At 45.1% G+C, this 21235-nt stretch overlaps 1 protein-coding gene across 1 annotated transcript in view; it reads left to right on the top strand.

The window, feature by feature from the left end:
- The first annotated feature begins 668 nt into the window (after positions 1–668).
- The window catches only part of zranb1b (zinc finger, RAN-binding domain containing 1b), a 32510-nt gene continuing 11943 nt past the window's right edge, over positions 669–21235 (top strand). The window contains exons 1-5 of the mRNA XM_079511704.1: positions 669–1084; positions 3408–4453; positions 16362–16549; positions 18860–19013; positions 21113–21184. Of these exons, the coding sequence (XP_079367830.1) occupies positions 3469–4453; positions 16362–16549; positions 18860–19013; positions 21113–21184 (1399 nt within the window). The 5' untranslated portion in view covers positions 669–1084; positions 3408–3468. The remainder of the gene's footprint in view (positions 1085–3407; positions 4454–16361; positions 16550–18859; positions 19014–21112; positions 21185–21235) is intronic.

Here is a 21235-nt window from a genome sequence, read left to right as displayed (position 1 = left end):
CATCACGAAGTGCTTCCCCCCCAAGCTGTCATGTATTACTGCAGACCGCTGCTGCTGCAGTAGATGACATCATCCTTCTGGCTGTGTTGATCAGAGGCAAGGCAATATGAGGTTGCATGCCGGGAATAGTATGCAACAACACTACGATGCTCTGGAATAAAATGTACGCGTACAAAGGAAATTGTCGTTGCTTCATAGTTTGAAGGGGGTAATTTAATAATCGAGGTTGAATGGCATTTATTATATTTGACATTTGAGACCCGCTTTGATCAGAGGGCTTTGATGAAGCCCTTTAACGCCTTGGAATGGGAGAACGTACACTCCGATTGGTCGACGTGAAGGGATACGGAGAAAGTAACCAATGGGGCTTTGCGGGCAGATTCAGGTGTAGAGTTTAGAACCCATCCTCCGGAGGACAGTGTTGTCGCGTTGTGATTGGCTTGGTGGTTGTCACTGGCAACTGAGAATAAATTCATACGCTTCTTTGGTTTGTCTACTACAACTACATTGTCAATAAACTGGAGTTAATTTGGCCTTTAATAGCGTCGTCATCAGACAATTCTCTGTGGGAAAATATCGTCTATCACGTACATTTAACGATGAATGGTCGGAAAACAAAACACGCTACCTGACAGGCTGACAACCAACTATCCAATCACGGTGTGAAAATCGTTTCGGGCTATGGGATTTGGACTGTGCGGACCGTAACAGGCCCACGGACCTCCACAGTCACTACTGTTGTTTTTTAACCAGTCTGCCCCCGTAGATTCCCCTCCGCGACGCCATTAAAGACGGTCAGCCTGGCGTTTGGAAACGGGGATTAAAAATGATTTAAAAACGACAAAATACACGGCAGAGGGACGGGGTGGGGGGGGACTCGTAACTCCGTTTGATGGACCTCGAAGCCGTGTCGTCCTGAACGGAGGGAGCCTCTGCAGACGCAAAGATGTGGCTGTCGACCAAATAAGAGCAGGACTTCGGGACTCACGGTCGGAGTGGGACTGGGGGGGGGGGGAGCTCGGAGACTTGTTTGTTTTGGTCGTACTTGGAAACGAGGATCGTAAACACGGGGGAGAAATCAAGGGTAAGGCCGTGTTTGTGTGTCTGACCACCGCGGTGGATCCATGCAGAGTTGGAGAAGAGCTCCTGAAGCGATTAACGTTAGCGAGTAAAAAGTAACGTTAGTAGCCACCAGCTGCTACCAGACTCTTGTTGTCTTTGGCAATAGAGCTGAATGTTGTCTAATCATCCGTGCACCTGTAATTGAACACATTGTATTAGTTTGTCACGATTATATTGTTAACCTTATTACGGCCTGCAGAGCTTCAAAGGCCCGATCACTGATTCAAATGTAAACAAATGGACCGTCGCACCACCACCAAATATAAACACGAGCAGTGGAGACATGTTCTTCTCTCAAGGTGATTTAACAGACAACAGCTAAACGATATTTGGTGTGTTTTGGGTCTTTGTTTACGTTGGCAGTACAATCAAGCCGATCTATGTGTTGATTTATGACTGGGTAAAAGTTGAAACTATCACAGTTTACATCTACCAATCAACGTCTTTAAGGCTATACCAATGTAAAAAAGTGCGTATTGAGCCTTTAAGGTAATGTTATGCACACGTAAATAAACGCAACAGCCTACTACTTAAAATAATGACTACATCCCCCCAGTGGGAAGAAGCAGGGAGTGTGATGTAAACATAGGTAATGTCTATGTTGTTGTGGACAGTTTTTTTGTGCTAGTCTGGAGTGTTGTCTTTCACCAATGTGTTGATTTTCACAGGGCACATTGATAACCTTAAAGGCGTGGTGCAGTAACCCTGCTCCTCTAAAAAGTTGAGCTATTCATTAACTATTTGCTGGATAATTATGTTAAGTGGTAACGTTAATGTCATTTCTATTCCCTTCTAGCAGCCAGGTTTGCCATTCTCTCTTCTTGACAAGCCTGCTGGCGTTTGCAATGAATGCAATCTGCATTTTACTTCAGTTAGGCTACTAAAGTGTTTGCAAATTTAATTTAAGCTACCGAGCTGATTGTTTGCTTTGAGATTACTTCATGTTTGAGTAATATGATAATGGTATCCTCTCAACAAATGTTGTCTATATAAAATACTTTTGTTTTGAATTTTAATGCGTACTTTGGGGTGAGTTCAGTGTCAGTGCATCTGTCTTTACCAGTGGTGTGTAAAGTTACCAAGTACATCACAGAGGAAAATATTACACTGTGTGTGTGTGTGTGTGTGTGTGTGTGTGTGTGTGTGTGTGTGTGTGTGTGTGTGTGTGTGTACACACACCACTTCAGCACCAATGCCCCATATACTTCGGCCATTTTCAAATAGCCAATCTACAAGCTTAGTTATGCTATTTTTTCAAATTAGTTCTATTTTAAAACTGAAACTGGACATTCTGCATAATGAGTACCTTTTACTTTATAGTATATTTTGATTCCAATACTTTTATACTTTTACTGAAGTCAATTTAAATTGCTAGACTTTTACTTGTAAGAGAGCATTTCTACATTTCAGTATTGATGGTACTTAAAGTAACACATGTGAGCACTTCCACCGGTCTTTACTAGTCACGAGTTATGAGTGTTGTATATCTGGTTTCATCTGTCCTTGTGTCTTGTTACCCAGCTTACTGTAGGACACATTTGCTCTGTATGTGTTTAAAGCCAGTGTCGGTTGAGGTATTGACACACAGTATCATGTTGCAGCTACAACGGCATCTTCGTCCTTACCTTCCACTCGCACCCAGCTGTACCTAGAAAGAAAGACACACACGCTTTCCCACTGGCTTTGATTTACTGTGCCACAGATTAATGCCAGTGTTCTGTCAGGATTTACATGAACGTGAGCGCCACATTAGGCAGCCTGTGTTTTCCCTTACTGAACATACAAGACCACATTTGATACAGACTGACCCAGTATATACGGAATGACCCAGATCTTGAGCTAAATAGGTGGCGGTGGTAAAGCTGCCATTATTTATTATTTGTTTAAAGGTTAACCAATGAAAACTTAAAAGACTCGCTGTTCATTAAAAGATTAGTGAGTGCTATTACAGAATGCTAAATAAGCCTACATTTTGCACTATATACACCTGTTGTGTTTGACCCATTTTGGGCGGGAACCCCTTTTGGTGTTAGCATTATGTTATGCTTTAGCTATTGAAAAATAGCAGATCTACAAGCTCATAGCGCGCCACCGAGTGGCGTGTTACGAGCTTGTAGGTCTGCTATTTTTGAAAAATCGAAGAACGACTGACATAGAAACATAGCTTTTTCAGAAAACTGTCAGGATGTAGAAGACATTTTTAGAATCTGATCTCAGGTCAAAATGGGTTAACAACATGCAGACTATTTGTAAAATGACCTGTCTCTTGTTTCCCCATCCTATAGAGTCCTGTTTTCCGTGTGGGTCGTTGAGAGTTGAACCGCCATCTGAGCATCGGCGTCGACGATGACCGAGCTGGGCGTGAAGTGGGCCTGTGACTACTGCACGTATGAGAACTGGCCCTCGGCCATTAAGTGCACCATGTGCCGCGCACAGAGGCCCACTAGGGGCGCAATCATCACCGAGGAACCCTTCAAGAGCAGCCCCGGCTTGGACGCCATGAGCCGGCACCAGTGGGACCCCGAAAGCCTCGGCCACAGCAACAGCAGCCCACCCCAGGGGGGCTCCTGCAGTCTCCTCATTTGCCCGGACTCCAGTGCGAGGCCCCGCGTCCGCATCGCCGACGTTCCCGAGCCCACTAGCAAGTGGTCCTGCCACCTGTGCACCTACCTGAACTGGCCCCGTGCCATCCGTTGCACCCAGTGCCTGTGCCAAAGGCAGCAGGGGCAGCAGCACCACGGGCAACACCACCTAGGGCGTCATCATGCCCAGCAGCCCCGGAGCCCCACCGAGTCACCCCAGACCTCGGGCTCCGGGTGCCGCCCCGCTCCCCCGACGACCCCCACGGACCCCTGTGAGGAATATAATGACCGAAACAGGCTCAACACCAAGTCCAGGTCCAGCGCACAGCACTGGACCTGCACTGCCTGCACATACGAAAACTGGCCCAAGGCACGCAAGTGCGTAGTGTGTGACCTCCCCAGGCCAAACAGCCTGCTGGCGGAGCCCATCAAACTAGCGTCGGAGCCCGAGCAGCAGCCTCCCTCCATCCTCAACGAGCAGGACAGAGACAACCGTAGGGGTGTTGTTGCCGTCACGGGGGGCGTCGGTGTGGTCGGGGGAGTCGGGGGGTGCAGTGGGAGCCAGAGGAGGTCGCCGCCGACCTCCAAGCGGGAGTCGGAGGTGAACATGGACTTCCAGACGATCGAGCTGGCATCACTGGGGGCCGGTATCGGGAGCAGAGAGGAGCAGGAGGTGGACTTTAAAAAGCTAAAGCAGATCAAGAACAGGATGAGGCGGACTGACTGGCTGTTTCTCAACGCCTGCGCCGGTGAGTTATGTCAATAAATATCAAGGCTCTGTTGAGGCTCAAGCATCTGTGAGGTTATTGGCTGCGATGCAATTTAACAGCCTGGTCCATTTGTTTTGGATTTCTTCCTTTTTATATTGATGGTGACCTTAATATGCTTCCGCAGACAGTGAAAACCTATGAGTCTGCACAGACTACACTCTCTCTCTTTCTCTCTCTTCCCCCCCCCCCCCCCACACACACAAACCCCTTCCTCCATTTCTCTAGACAGGTGGCTAAGATCGATGAGTACTGGTAACCACTAACCGGCTGCCAGAGATTGAAGCCCCCTTCATTTTTTTCATATTCCCTTAACGCACACATCTTATCATTCCATGAACTGTACAGCACACTGGGGTTATTCAGTGCACCAGCCATCCCAGGCAGCTACCGCCACCCACATGCTACATTTCTTTTTGACAGATACTCTGCTATGCCACACCAGACATCTCCCCACTTCTTCCCATCAATCCTTACCGATAACATCAGTGTTTTGCAGTGACAGAGAGTTGTTGCTCATAATACTTATGTTAAGCCTGAGATATATATACTTAGTTACTCTTGGGCATCGGACAGTGAAAATAGCTGAATCTACTACAAGCTCACCACGCGTCTTGCATGAGCTGAAGCAGACGATTTGTTGGGTCAGAGAATCTCTGAGACTCTTGACACAAAGTACTGATTGGAAGTAGCCTAGCCTAGCCTTGTTTTCCTCTTGCCCCTTTAAGCAAAGCAGACTAACCCTGTTCCAGCCAGATACCAGTTGAAACGTAACTTGAAAGAGCGCTTAAGCTTAATTTATGGTTCTGCATCATTATAATATTGGAGCCTGGCTCCATCACACTGTTCAGTTTAAGGGAGTGGATCCTGAGAAAAAATAATCATCTGGCTTTCAGACATGATGTTTCACATGATGTCATGTGGCAGCCAAGGACTTTTAATGTTTGCTTTCACTGTTGTCGTTTTTGGTATAGTCCAAGTTTTGAATAAAATAAGTTGAGCATAGGATGGCACAGTTTAACTCTGGTAGTACTGTAGTTAACCCATTCAGCGGGAACCCCTTTTGGTGTTAGCATTATGTTATGCTTTAGCTGTTGAAAAATAACAGATCTACAAGCTCATAGCGTGCTACGAGCTTGTAGGTCTGCCATTTTTGAAAAATCGAAGAACGACTGACATAGAAACATAGCTTTTTCAGAAAACTGTCAGGATGTAGAAGACATTTTTAGAATCTGATCTCGGGTCAAAATGGGTCAAGTTGAGCTATTCGGACACGAGTGTCCTCTGTTGTCAGTGAGATTTCCCCTGCTTCGACATGCACACACACGCACGCACACACACATGCGGTTGTAAACACATATCGGTGGCCGAAGGGGTTGTGACAGGCCTACTGTAGTTGGTAGCTGTGGGACCCGCTGCACTAAAAATAACATCAGCGATGCTGCACAACTTGCAGAAGTCAAAAATAAACAAAGTCTGCACATCAGCACTGACCTTCTGCCCTGCAGCATGCATGAGCATATCTCATTATATATGATACGCTTAACTGACGTCACTTAATGATTAATATTGTTATTGTCAGCATTTTGTTGAACTTGAAGCACAAAATGATTAGGTCTTTTGCATGTACAGTAAGTCACCCGACACACCCTACACTCTGGACTATGCAATGTACAGCTTTGTCTCTTTTATCATGCTTAATTAAGGGTTTAGTTTGGCACAAGCTAAAGGGTCAACTACTTATTATTCAATATAGCATTGTGTTAGAGAACAGTTTTATGTCAGAGGATTTGTTAGGTCAGAGAATGCTCTCTGAGACTCTGACACAAAGTACTGATTGGAAGTAGCCTGTGGCCTGAAGCGACTGTGGCTCAGGAGGTAGAGCAGGTCGTCCATGGGTCCATGGGTCGGCGGTTCGAATCCCGGCTCCTCCTGGCTACATGTTGAAGTGTCCTTGGGCAAGACACTGAACCCCAAATTGCTCCCGATGTGCTGGTTGGTACCTTGCATTAACCTGACTCCGCCAGATGGGGCAGCAGAGAGTACACTGGGTTCCCCCCCCTCCTGCTCCCATCTGGGAACTCCCAGGCAGACTCGATGCTCCGGCCACCAAACGGCCTGGCCAATCAGCGGCAGCTAGAGGCGGGATCAAGGCAGCACTGTGTATGCCTTGATCCCGCCTCTGCTGCCCCATCTGGCGGAGTCAGGTTAACCTTGCATGGCTTCCGCTGCAATCGGTGTATGAATGTGTGTGTGAATGGATATATATATATGAATACACCATTTACCGTTTAGCCTAGCCTAGCCTTGTTTTCCTCTTGCCCCTTTAACCCATTCTGCGGGAACCCCTTTTGGTGTTAGCATTATGTTATGCTTTAGCTATTGAAAAATAGCAGATCTACAAGCTCATAGCGCGCCACCGAGTGGCGCGCTACGAGCTTGTAGGTCTGCTATTTTTGAAAAATCGTGAAAATAATTTTTTTTTAAAATATATATTTTTTTTCATAATTTGGGGACCCCCTAAAATAATTTGGCGACCCCCCGAGGGGTCGCGACCCACGGGTTGAGAACCCCTGCTTTAAGCAAAGAGCCTCGTCGGGTTCTGATCATACCTGAAGGTTGAGGAGTTATAACTTCAATTTGGTAAACCACAAGTCCACCCTTTAAGCTCAGCAGGGGCACATTGGTTCACTGGTGAGACCCTGAGTCTTTTAACAGCCTGAGCCTACTCGCTTGTGCCAGTGTGGGGTTTATTAGACCAATCTCTCATCTTTTACTACTAGAGGAAGACTGTTTCATTACTAGGGTTTAGGCAGGCCACAGGCGGCCACCTGGAGATGTGGGAGAGACGAAAGGGGGGGGCTTGTTTACATTAGGTGTATGTGCTACTGCAGAATGAATTGGAATGATAGTATAAGCAAATAGTATTGTTGGATAAGAGTACAGCCGGAGAATTCTGGTGACCTAGTTTTCTGGCCACCCGAAAATAATTATCCTAGAGACATTATTGAGAGTATTTAGTTACTGTCTGCGGGCGATAACCTGTAAACTGTGGTCTCTCGATCTGTGCAAAGCAACATATTATCCACATATAATGATCTATTACACACTGTGATGGAAGTTAACGCACCAAAAAAAGCGTCCGCAAGCTCGCTGTATTTCTCTCGTCAATCCTGGCCAAACGGGGAGGTCTGGTCATATACATTTTTTTTTATCCCACGATTTTGTAACCCATTTTTCACCCATGTGTCAATTATCTAATGTGATCCTGGGCTCTACACACCCTCCGCCAACCTAGTCCCCATATATGGGGGACATGGGGAGAGCAACGGACTTGAACTCATGCTTCCTTCATGCCTGAGTGTCCAAGTTGCTCCTTTACACCTGACAGGGGGGGAGTTTCTCTGGTTGGACGTAGCGCGTGGAAGGAACACGTTATTCCGACCAGTTCCTTTCCCATCCATCAGGTGCCCGGCTGGCCAGGGAGAGGTAGTTTAGAGACCAGGATTACTGCATGTTTTTTGTGAGGGTATACCTACGCTAGGGGACACACAGGGAGAACATGCAAACTCCACACAGAAAGGCCCTTTCGCCAACCCCGCCTCGGGTATGGGCACTGATGCCCATCGGAGGAGGAAACACGCCGCCAGCACCCACAGCGTCCCGAGCGGGAATCGAACCCAGGTCCTTCTAGCTGTGAGGCGACAGCACTACCAACTGTGCCACCGTGACCCCACAATGTATTTCTATGAGAATATTATGTGCAGACAAACGCTTCTTTTCACCCAGAGTGGTTGAAAGGTAACATGCACAGGCCGAGTGTCTCCGTGCGTGGCCAGTAACATGCATTAACATTGAGCAGAAGAAAAGCACCGTCTGTGCGTTTCTGCTTGCATGTCCTCAGGGTTTCATGCATTAGGAGAGAGAGAGAGAGAGAGGCAGGAACGGTATAGACTAGAGGCTCACTCACTCACTACACTCCATTGGCATTGCGCCGTCCCTCTACTCTGAAGTGCTCCCCACTCGATGTCTCACTCTCCATCACGCAGGTTGCCGTCGTGCAGGGTGCCATTGCCGTGCACTAGACACGGGGCTGTGAGGTCGAGGAAGCGGCCCAAGCCTCACAACGCGGAGCCGTGTCAAAACAATCGGGAGCTCCAGTGATGAGATGTAGGCTGCATCTCCCTCACTGGCCAGAAATGTGGTGTTCTATATGGTTACCATGATTGCCATCCCCCTCTCCCAAGCCGTGGCTCCCTCCTGTCCATCGCCCCAACCCTCCATAGTTCTCCCATGCCCGGTGATTTGTGTTTCCTGTTTAAAAAAAAGGGTGGGGGGGGGGGGGGGGCTTAAAAGCCTCTACTGGCTCTTTATCCAGTGGGGATTTATTCTGAATAGGGGGAAGGAGGATGGATGGATGGATGGATGGGTACAGGAAAACAAACCTGAGATCAGATTAAAAAAATGTCTTCTACATCCTGACAGTTTTCTGAAAAAGCTATGTTTCTATGTCAGTCGTTCTTCGATTTTTCAAAAATAGCAGACCTACAAGCTTGTAGCGCGGCACTCGGTGCCGCCCTATGAGCTTGTAGATCTACTATTTTTCAATAGCTAAAGCATAACATGATGCTAACACCAAAAGGGGTTCCCGCCCAAAATGGGTTAAATAGCTTGCCGACCAAAGTGGCTGATGGATTAAAAAGACAACTTGCCGTGTTACTTAATATTACTATATAATACTCTCAAATGTAATCAAACAACATTTGTATACTTTTGAGTGGATTGAAGGCAGACCTGCAAACTCGGGTGGGCTGAATAAAGGTGACACGTTTCATATCGACTGCTTGACGATCTACCCTGGAAAATGTATCGGACTAAAACTGTGTTGAATGTACAGTAGCAATCTGAATTCTGAAATTCAATCTATCACACACTGCAGCTGCTCAACCCAAATGTGAAAATGTTTTTTTTGTACCATACATTCAATGGCTGCTGTTGAGATGTGTTCCCATTGGAACACCTGTAAGGCCTTCTTCATTCCCTGAAGAAGACCTTAAAGGTCGAAACGTTGGTTTCTGTTAATAATCTTCCACCATCGTGGCTATGAGTGTGCAGCCTTTTTATTTTTTTTCATTGTGCTGAGAGCACCACAGTTACACAGGCATCTGTAAGTCCTGTATATTTCTACCACCATATTAACCCTCTGGCATCTGGCGTTTTGCCTTAAAATTCAATTTGACTATCCTTTTTCTGCAGCAGTGCCATAAGAGACTCAATAATAATCTTATGATTAAACCCATTTTGGGCGAGAACCCCTTTTGGTGTTAGCATTATGTTATGCTTTAGCTATTGAAAAATAGCAGATCTACAAGCTCATAGCGCGCCACCGAGTGGCGCGCTACGAGCTTGTAGGTCTGCTATTTTTGAAAAATCGAAGAACGACTGACATAGAAACATAGCTTTTTCAGAAAACTGTCAGGATGTAGAAGACATTTTTAGAATCTGATCTCAGGTCAAAATGGGTTAAATCATGTGATCAACCTGGTGGTCAGATTGTATGATGTATGACAGGCATGACATAATCTGCGTTTTTAAAATGTATTTTTTAATTTTATATATTTTTTGTGGGATAGGTATACAGTAGGCTGACAGGAAATGGGGAGAGAGATGGGGGGGGGGGGGGGGTGACACGCAGTAAAGGCCGTCGGGATCGGGAGTCGGCAGTCGTGGCACTCTGCCAGACTGGATTACCAGCCAAGGTACCCAGACGGCTATGCCAGCCGCCCGGCCCGGGCCCATAATCTGCGTACTTACATGATTCACTGTCTGCAAGGCAACAGCCTGAGCCCATACCTCCGTTGTGACCGTGTGGTAACACTAGTAACACAAACACAACACATCGTGAAAGGAATCTGGTGGTGGCAGCACTGTTGATTTCTTTCCTTTTCTTTAAGTGTTAGTATACCATATTAGTATTTTTGTAGTTCTATTAATGAATAGGTTTTTTTGTATTTGGCATATCTCTTGTTTCCTGTGTTCTGAGGTGGAGAGCTGTGAGAGGTGGAGACTCAGAGGCCTGTTGATTGGACATGCACCTGCCTGTGTCTAATTCATGGGACTGATCACTGGAGAATGCCAGCTGCTGTGGGGAATTGGCCATCTTCACATATTGGTTGGCTCTGATGACGCCTAAGGCTTCACTCACACCTTCGCATCTAGCATACAATGTTGTATGCTAGATGTAAACAAAGGGTTTGTTTACATGTAAACAAAGGGTTTGTTTACATCTTGCCCCAATGCATTTCCAATGGAAGTCACATGGTTTGACACAACATTTTTGTTGTACGGCTTTCGGCTGTGTTTCGACTGCCCCCCTCCCCCTCATACAACAAAAATGTTGTGTCAAACCATCTGACTCCCATTGGAAATGAATTGTGAGCTTGCATCAGTAAACAAGTCTCATGCATCAGCTATACATCAATCTGTTGTGCACGTGTGAGTCAGGCCTAAGTAGTGGTTGGGCCACACCCAACCAAAGATTATTAATTTATAAAGATGGTCGAACTTCATTGGAGCCACTAGAGGCGCAGTGGACTACAAATCCTACAAATGGTCTCCTAAGTAGGCATAGTTTGCTCCTCCCTGACCTCCCCACCACCCTCCCCCTCCAGGCTAACAACAACAACACTGACAACCTAATTGCATCGAGAGCAATATATTATGGCAAATGTCATGAATCCATTTCCCAAATCGGCCCCCATTAACCAAGAGTCTATGTCCGTTCACTCACAACATTCTTCCTGTCTCCTAAATAATGTGTCCGCCCCCTTCATGCAGATACGGGAAGTAAAGTCGTGCCTCTTGCTATTTTCCTCTTGGACCCAACCCACTGTAAAGCTCACTGTCATGAACCAGTCTTTTCAGAGAACTGTCCAGCGTCGGGGCAGCAGGGAATCGGTCACCCTGTCCCCAAACCAATACTTTGTCTTTACTTTTGTCCCTAAATTAACCCATTTAGGCCTGACCTCAAAATGTAAAGAAATTCTTCTAAATCCTCCAGTTTTCTGAAATATATATTTTCACGATTTTTCAAAAATAGCAGACCTACAAGCTCATAGCGCGCCACCGAGTGGCGCGCTACGAGCTTATTTTTCAAAATTATAACATAATGTTTAAAACACCAAAAGGGGTTCCCGCCCAAAATGTGTTAAAACAAGACAGAGTTTGATTAGCTATTATGTCATAGATATAGGCCTTATTGCTAGAGTATAAGCATGCAGGGTGTCTTCAGGAACTGAACAAAGAGGTAAGAGCTTGCTAGACCGTTACAGGGGAAAACAGCAGTGCATTTAGCCCAAATCCGTTCACTCTAGCTGGTGTCTTTCAGAGTGTGTGTGTCTGTCTGAGTGCTTGCAGGTTTTTTAGTCTCTCATATTCCCATAACACCTTATTGAGTACAGTACTGGCTGCAGGGCCAACGGAACGCCCACACTAATGGAGCGCTTTAGTTTGTGTGATCCCTCCCCGTCGCGCTGCGCAGCAACTATGCTGTTTAAACCTACTGTCTGTCTGTACCCTGTTCCATCTCTCACTGCAGAGCAGCCAGCTCCACATGGCACACTTTGTCCTCTCACCATCTTCTCTCAGACACACGCACGCACGCACGCACGCGCGCACGCACGCACACTCACTCTTTATCTGTGCCCCCCCTCCTCTCTCAGTTTGGGTTGCTAAGCATTGTGTCTGTGTGTGGTCCTCTCGACTCTAGAACAAAACCGCAGCAATGAGTAATATTGTGTAACGCACGCGAGAGACATGCATTTGCCACTAGACGTAGTAATCCAAAGAGAAATTCCTGCAAACTTACTTTAACCCATTTTGGGCGGGAGCCCCTTTTAGTGTTAGCATTATGTTATGCTTTAGCTATTGAAAAATAGCAGATCTACAAGCTCATAGCGCGCCACTCGGTGGCGCGCTACGAGCTTGTAGATCTGCTATTTTTGAAGAATCGAAGAACGACTGATATAGAAACAGCTTTTTCAGAAAACTCAGGATTTAGAAGACATTTTTAGAATCTGATCTCAGGTCAAAATGACATGACATCGAAGGCAAGAAAAATAAAAACAATAACATACGTTGACAAAGAGCAACAATAAAAATAGACAAGGGAACTCAAGTGCAATTAAAAGCAAGGGAGAACAGATGGGTTTTGAGTAGGGATTTAAAAACACAGATCGACTGGGCAGATCTGATGGTGAAGGGCAGTGCGTTCCAGAGCCTGGGGCCCGCAGCCGCAAAGGCACGGTCACCCCTACTTCTATATGGAGCGTGTCTTGAGTGTACATGGTTTGATGAGGTCAGATCAACATATGGAATGTCAGAACAGGTCAGCTCCATATATGGAGATCTAAGGGTGTCAGTGGGGGCAGTGTCTTGAGTGTACAGGGTTTGATGAGGGCCCAGGTAGGGCCGGGCCGTCATTTTCGGGCCTGTTGAGAACTCTAGTTTTCGCCGGCTGCCGGGCGCGGCTGCACAAATAACTTTGGGGCAGGAGGTGGCCCGTCTAGAGTTTAAATGGACAGGTATCAGTCAAAAGGGAGACATCGAAGAGGAAGGATGGATGGGGAAGGATCAACATATGGAATGTCAGAACAGATTCTGACATATATCCATATACTAATATTGATGACATCAGGGATCTATCTCTATATGGGCTTAATTGCGATAGCAGCTCGCATTTACTATGATCCCTGATTTACTATCATCCATTGTACACGAGACCTGGGCACCATATGGGGGCTTCCCCATGTATGGGGATTTTGAGTGACACACTGACTGACTGACAGGAAATTAAATGCACAATTCCATTGTTAACTGTGACCTTCGGTCACAATTAGACATTACGTTGAAGCGATACGTGCAGGACAGCTAATGTATGTTTGGTAGAGGTGGTCAGAACCTGTGGAGTGCACGGAGACGTTGCAGAGATGTTGCACTATAAATTAAAATTAACTGAACTGAAACGGAGAACCCGGTAACTTGGAACTCACCGTTGTGAACTGGTCTGTATACCGAATGGTTGTGGCGTATCGGGGCTGTTCCCAGGGTCATGGTTCAATAAGCCAAGGTTATTCGGTCTGTCTGTGTTCAAGGGGAGGAGTTGGGCAACAGGCTTCACAGTGTTCTTCTGCCAAAGTGACACTTTATATTCACAGATGAGAGGCCTGAGGGAAAACAGTGAGGTGTGTGCATACAAGTTTAGTTTACGTTTCTACTTTGTTGGTCAGTTTTGATTCACCTAAAATACTTGAAAGCAAAATGATCATAGATTTTCATAATTTCAAATCATGTGGTTCTCAGTATCCACTCGCTTAACCCATTTAGGCCTGACCTCGAAATTAAAAAAAAAATCTTCTAAATCCTCCAGTTTTCTGAAATAAATATTTTCACGATTTTTCAAAAATAGCAGACCTACAAGCTCGTAGCGCGCCACTCGGTGGCGCGCTATGAGCTTGTAGATCTGCTATTTTTCAATAGCTAAATTATAACAATGTTTAAAACACCAAAAGGGGTTCCCGCCCAAAATGGGTTAAACTGAACGGTGTGATGGAGCCATTGTCAAATGTAAATCTCAGACTCGTGTGTCTAGTCATCTGTGACGTCGTCAGATGTCAATTATGTCTGTGATATTATGCCTCCAAATGTGGGTTTCAGCCTGATCACAGCCTGCTTCCCTATTGCATTCCACTGATTTTGTTAGGTTAGTTCTGTGGCTTACTCGCAGTGTGCGCAAGAATTCTGGTGTTGATTGGCTGCAGTTTGTGGGTTTACACAGACAGATGGACACACTGACCCTCTAGACTCCTGCAGAGCCACGCAAAAAAACTAAAACTAAATTCTTAGCTTCTACAAAGAAGCTGTCTGTCTCAGTTCAAAGATCAAAAGCTGTTGAGGATTACAGTTTATTGTTTCGTTAATTTTGCTTTTGAATTCATTTCCAAGACGGAAGCATAACCCATCATTATGTGCCAAATGACTCTGATGTCCTTCATTTCAAACGGATAATCTGGTTCCTCTGAATCATTGTCTTACAATGGGGTTACAACACGGTTGTTGTGTACATTGGATTTTATTCTATTTACCCTACTTACACAATCAATAAGCCACACTTCTTTAGTCTCGGCACACACTCTCAGTCTTGTGGGTCAAATATCACTTGTATTAGACAACATTAAATTAATGCGTTATAGATTAAATATGACCCCGACTTTAACCCATTTTGGGCGGGAACCCCTTTTCGTGTTAGCATTATGTTATGCTTTTAGCTATTGAAAAATAGCAGATCTACAAGCTCATAGCGCGCCACCGAGTGGCGCGCTACGAGCTTGTAGGTCTGCTATTTTTGAAAAATCGAAGAACGACTGACAAACATAGCTTTTTCAGAAAACTGTCAGGATGTAGAAGACATTTTTTAGAATCTGATCTCAGGTCAAAATGGGTTAAGCGGGTAAGGCCACAGTGGAGATAATAGTGTCAAATCTCAATTTGCCCATCTTTGGCACTGGGACACACTGTCCTCTGGGGAAGATAAGTTAAACGCAGTGTTGGGTAACGTTACTTTTAAAAGAAGTAACATGTTGCGCTACAGGATTACTACCATTCAGAGGTATAGAGCGTCGCAGTCCCGCCCTCTTTCATGACGACGCCAGGACCAGGAAATGATTCCCAATGCATTTTTCGCATAAACATTTCAAAAAGTATTTATTTAAAGACGGTTACGCGGACAAAGCCAACTCGAGTCGTGACAACTCATGACAACAAACACAATATTTTGGACCAAACGAATAATTACAAAGAAGAAAAACCGTTTTTTTCTTCTTTCTAATTATTTGTTCGGCCCAAAAAATTGTGTTTTTTGTCACGACTCGAGTTGGCTTTGTCCGCGGCGTAAACGTCTTTAAATAAATACTTTTTGAAATGTCTGAGGAAAATGAACGGAGAATCATTTCCTGGGCCCTGGTAGGGGGCGGGACTGCGACGCTCTATTCCGTTACATTACAAGATTTACCTTCTGAGAAAAGTAACAAAAATAAGTAATTACTCTTGCGTTACAGACGATTAAAACCCCTTTGCTAGGCCTAGGAATAACATGCAATATCCCATTATGATTAAGCTTGGTAAACATAAAAAAATCCAGTTAAGGGGGAGTTTCCGTGCAAGTCTCCGTTGACGGAGACGAGGTGAACTTAGCTCTTCAGGAAACCGTCCAAATGCGTCAGGAATGAACAGGGAAATATTGGCCTTAAATGTAACTAAGTAACCGATTAGCGAGTACTCTAATTGCAAAAGTAATGTGTTAGGCGACTGTTACAAAAAAAAATCACACCCGTGTGTGTGAACTGAGTGGTGCAATTCCTCCCCCCCCCCTCTCTCTCTGTCTCTCATTAGCAGGCAACAGTGCAGCACTATCTCTCTCTCTCTGTTTCTGGCACAACAGCGCCACTTTTGCCCCTACTGGTACTCATAGTCACACACATAGTCACATAGGTTAACACGGACATTGCTGTTCCTTGGAGTAGTTGCACCACTCAATAATCCTATTACAGTAACAGCGTTATCCACAACACTGGTTAAACGTTCCACGGGTAATCGGGTAAAAACGGAGGTATAGATTTGTCTGCTTCAGTGCTTATACTTTGAACGTCTGCATTAATAAATATGAAAAAAATGCAAAAATGTTTTGTCTAAACTGTTTTCCCCAACAGTGGCCTACTTTTGTGGCCACAGCATGACCAGTGCAGCAATTATGTCCCACTTCAGTGTCCATAAAACCTCTAGTTTTAGAGATGAAACCAGGAATAATTAACTATATTTCCGTCCGGCTCTTTAGGTGTGGTGGAGGGTGACCTGTCAGCCGTGGAGGCCTACAAATCATCGGGGGGCGACATCTCGCGGCAGTTGACGTCGGACGAGGTGCGCCTCCTGAACCGGCCGTCGGCGTTCGACGACGGCTTCACCCTGGTGCACCTCGCCATCCGCTTCCAGAGGCAGGACATGCTGGCTGTGTTGCTCACCGAGGTCAGATGTTTTTTTTTTGGTTTTTCTCACGGCCAGTTGATGAACCAGCCGATTTAACCCATTTAGGCCTGACCTTGAAATTTCAAAAAAATCTTCTAAATCCTTCAGTTTTCTGAAATAAATATTTTCACGATTTTTCAAAAATAGCAGACCTACAAGCTCGTAGCGCGCCACTCGGTGGCGCGCTATGAGCTTGTAGATCTGCTATTTTTCAATAGCTAAAATTATAACAATGTTTAAAACACCAAAAGGGGTTCCCGCCCAAAATGGGTTAACTAGAACAGTGGTTTTCAACCAGTGGTCCGGGGACCACCTTTTTTCCCCAGAGCGCAGCAGACTCTGTGGCTAGGCTAGCTAGTGTCTTGGGACATTTGTGGTCGTATTAGGGGCTACAGCTGTCATTAAAAATATATAATTTTTCTGCTTGGATTGGGTAGTAAACTTATCAACTACTACAGAATCTGCCACTATTTCACAGCAGGCCTGATAAAAGATACATAACTCGAATGCGCTTGAACACTAATGGTACTGTAACTTCCCACCCGGATTTTAAGTTTGCCCTTTCACCCACCAGTCTGGAATTGGCTAGATCTCCGGATGAGTGATTCCTCCTACTATGATCACACTTACGTAACATTGCACAGAGACTCTGCTTAAGGACACAGGCATGTGTCTCCAAGCGAAGGGCTGGAGTGTGATTTAAAATAATATAATAATAATAATAATCGGTTCCAAACTATATACAGGGTTATTGCTTTTGAGCTGCAATCGTGTGATTTTTTTTTAAGATGTTAGATTTGATGTTTACCTTGCTATCGTAGTTGCTTTTCAGCACTTGTTTTCTTGGCACTCTATTTACGACCATTTACCCTGTTGTTGGTTGACTAGGGTTCATGCCATTATTCTGATCTTGTTGTTATTCGCTCTGTATGAGAGCGTCTGCTAAATGCCAAAACCCTTCACTTGCTCCACAGACGACGTGTGTATTCAAGTAGACCCACAAACTGTCATGGCTTACCACACAAACAACAAACCCACGGTTTACCTACCCTCACTTAACCTTCATTACTTGCCTTGGCAGTTTGAATTAGGGTATGACGGCAAGAGACGTCTCCTGGTTCCACCCAGAGTATGACTTAAGACCAAAATGGCCACCGTGTGAATATTGTCAATGTGCTCCCTTTTGTAGGAGCTTTTAATCCATTCTGGACGGGAACCCCTTTTGGTGTTTTAACTAAGCATTATGTTATACTTTAGCTATTGAAAAATAGGTCTGCTATTTTTGAAAAATATATATTCCAATTTTGCACCACATTTTCACGATTTTTCAAAAATAGCTAAATTATAACAATGTTTAAAACACCAAAAGGGGTTCCTGCCCAAAATGGGTTAATACATTAATTATTAATAATACATTAATAATTGACACTGGGTGGGAAAGAAATGGGTTACAAATGGGATAAAACATTTTCTTTTAAAAAGTTACCGTTAAGTGGTGTGTCAAGCCTACCTTCCACCCATCTCAAAACCTGCGAGCGTGTGTGTACGCCGCATGCATACACACACAAGAGTGATGGCAGCTCTATTTGCCACCAACGCTATGATCCTAACGCTATGATCCCAGATTATCTGGAACTTGACCTTCTCTCAGTCCGATGCTCCCATTACCGTCTCACTCTCTCCTCCTATCCCAGGGGATTGTGCTAGAGCGTGTGTCCTGGGATGAACCATTCAAACATGCCTGCTGAAAGGCACACATGCCGTAGGCATGCATGGACAATTATTTTCCTTTTCCCACGAACGTAACGCAGCCTAGTTTAGATTAGGTGAAGCTAATGGGAAGTTATTTGTACCATTTAACCCATTTAGGCCTGACTTCGAAATTTAAAAAAAATCTTCTAAATCCTCCAGTTTTCTGAAAAAAATATTTTCACGATTTTTCAAAAAATAGCAGATCTACAAGCTCGTAGCGCGCCACTCGGTGGCGCGCTATGAGCTTGTAGATCTGCTATTTTTCAATAGCTAAATTATAACGTAATGTTTAAAACACCAAAAGGGGTTCCCGCCCCAAAATGGGTTAATAACGTCAGCTCTGACATAGTTTCCTAAATTGCCACCTTGTTTACATATAGCCACTGAAATTCAAATCGCTAGCCATCAGCCAGCCTAAACTCCACAGCATAATCTAGCAGGCTGAGTATTACACTGCTATGCAAAGAAGAATGACTGAATCAATGCATTGTGTGGAATAAGCCTCACTTTCGTTGCCTGTCCTGCTTTGACACCCATCTCTCTCCCACCCTCCTCCAGGTGTCCCAACAGGCAGCAAAGTGCATCCCAGCCATGGTGTGTCCTGAGTTGACGGAGCAAATCCGCCGTGAAGTGGCAGCCTCTTTGCACCAGCGCAAAGGAGACTTTACCTGCTATTTCCTGACAGACCTGGTCACCTTCACACTACCCGCAGGTAGGTTAGGCTGCCATAGCCTATACTGTTCCATCCTGAATATATTTAGCGATGGGCTTTTTAGTTGTCGGTACATTCAATTGCCACATTTGTATCTTGAGGTTTGAGGTGGGTTCACCTCCTCTTTTGAAGTAGGCCAGAGGAAATGGTTTTGAGTAGAGGACACCAAGGGCTCCATTTTCGTCACCGCTAAACCCCTTATCCCTAAACTTCTTTGCCTTTTTTACTATTTTGCTAAACATTTTTGAATAGTTAAAATGGCCAGTCGACAGTCAGTTTAGTCAGTTTAGCGCTGACGAAAATGGAGCCCCAAGAATATAGAGAAACTGTCCTGAGATAGTGAGAAGACTTTGTATGGTCGCTGAAAACCATTTTAATGCAATGAATAAGGTGATCACTTGCTTATGTGATTTCCATTCTCAGCTGAAACAAGCAGGCTTTTATCCCACCCCAACAGGTTCACAGGTTCATGGTGATATCACTTGTCTTGTATTAATTGATAAAATGTGTTATAAATTCCAGAAGGTGTCATTTATGTCAAAAGTACTTCGTTTAGGGCCTATTATGTTTGCAATGCAGCTGAAGAATGTAGTAGACTACCCAGCCCCGGTGACCTGCCAAGTATGTGGCCAGAATGCTTGTTTTGTTTACTTCTGGTTTATGAAATTGCTTGTCGTTGGGATGTTCCCAGAGGCATAATGCTACAGTTGTCTGTTTCCAACTGTCTGAGCCAGGAGGCCACCATTGACTCTTTGACTGTGCATTGTTCTTGCATTCTGTGTATACCAAGGCAGCCACCAACGTTGGTGTGTCTGTCGCCTGTAGCAAAAATCATTATTTGTTATCGCTTTGTTTTTGTGGCGCTCCCCCAAATTCTGTACAAAATGTGAGGGACGGTTTTATGAATGTGTGCACTATTTCTGTTGAATTTCACTGAAGAATGGCTATTGTGGTTTATAGTCTATTGCTGCTGGTGGCTCAGCACAGCAGTCGTCTGACTGGGAAAACAATGCAGACCTTGGCTTCCGGCCACTATAGAAACCCATTCTGTTTAATTCCACCAAACTCAATGCATTCATTTATTTTAGCTGAAGAATAAACTACTGTTGTCAAGGGTCTCGAGCATGAAGAGAAAGCCCAGCAACCATGGTGAAAAGTACAAAACAAAACAGGGAGTTGACATGGGTTTAGTTGCCAAGACAGAAGCAGGTTTAACTAACATTTCCAGGTCCTTTTAGATGTAGTAGAGTAGGGGCATGATGTGCGTGGTATCTACAAATAGACTCACCCCAACGTTTTGTCAATTTCAAAACAAACAGATGTTTTCTACATCTGGACACCTAGATCCTGAACTGAAGCTCCTTTTTTCTGGGTCTCTCCAAACAAGGGGCTTTAGTGTTGTCCCCAGTTTCTCTGCCATGCTTGCGCAGATCATCACTGGAGCAGAGTCACACGCCACCAAACTGAATGCAATATCATTGCAATAAATAGGTTAACTTGGGGGCACGGTGGCACAGTTGGTAGTGCTGTCGCCTCACAGCTATAAGGTCCTGGGTTCGATTCCCGCTCGGGACGCTGTGGGTGCTGGTGGGCGTGTTTCCTCCTCCGTGTCATCAGTGCCCATACCCGAGGCGGGGTTGGCGAAAGGGCCTTTCTGTGTGGAGTTTGCATGTTCTCCCCGTGTCCCCTAGGGTAGGTACCCTCACAAAAAACATGCAGTAATCCTGGTTTCTAAACTGCCTCCCCCTGGCCAGCCGGGGCGCCTGATGGAGGGGAAAGGAACTGGTTGGAATAACGTGTTCCATCCACGCGCTACGTCCAACCAGGGAAACTCCCCCCTGTCAGGTGTAAAGGAGCAACTTGGACACTCAGGCATGAAGGAAGCATGAGTTCAAGTCCGTTGCTCTCCCCATGTCCCCCATATATGGGGACTAGGTTGGCGGAGGGTGTGTAGAGCCCAGGATCACATTAGATAATTGACACAGGGGTGGAAAATGGGTTACAAAATCGTGGGATAAAAAATATTAAAAAAAAAAAAAAATAGGTTAACTTGACGAAAGTGTCTGACTGAACTGATACTATGTGTGCTTTGTTTGCAGACATCGAGGACTTGCCCCCAACAGTTCAGGAGAAACTGTTTGATGAGGTGCTGGACCGAGATGTTCAGAAAGGTGACATTTCTATTTTTACTGATGTAATCTGTTTACTATAGACTCTGTGCT

This window comes from Electrona antarctica, assembly GCF_951216825.1.
Source record: "Electrona antarctica genome assembly, chromosome: 10".
NCBI classification, from domain to species: Eukaryota; Metazoa; Chordata; class Actinopteri; order Myctophiformes; family Myctophidae; genus Electrona; species Electrona antarctica.
Note: the sequence above shows the minus strand (reverse complement) of the source record. Positions and strands in the feature narration are given on the sequence as shown.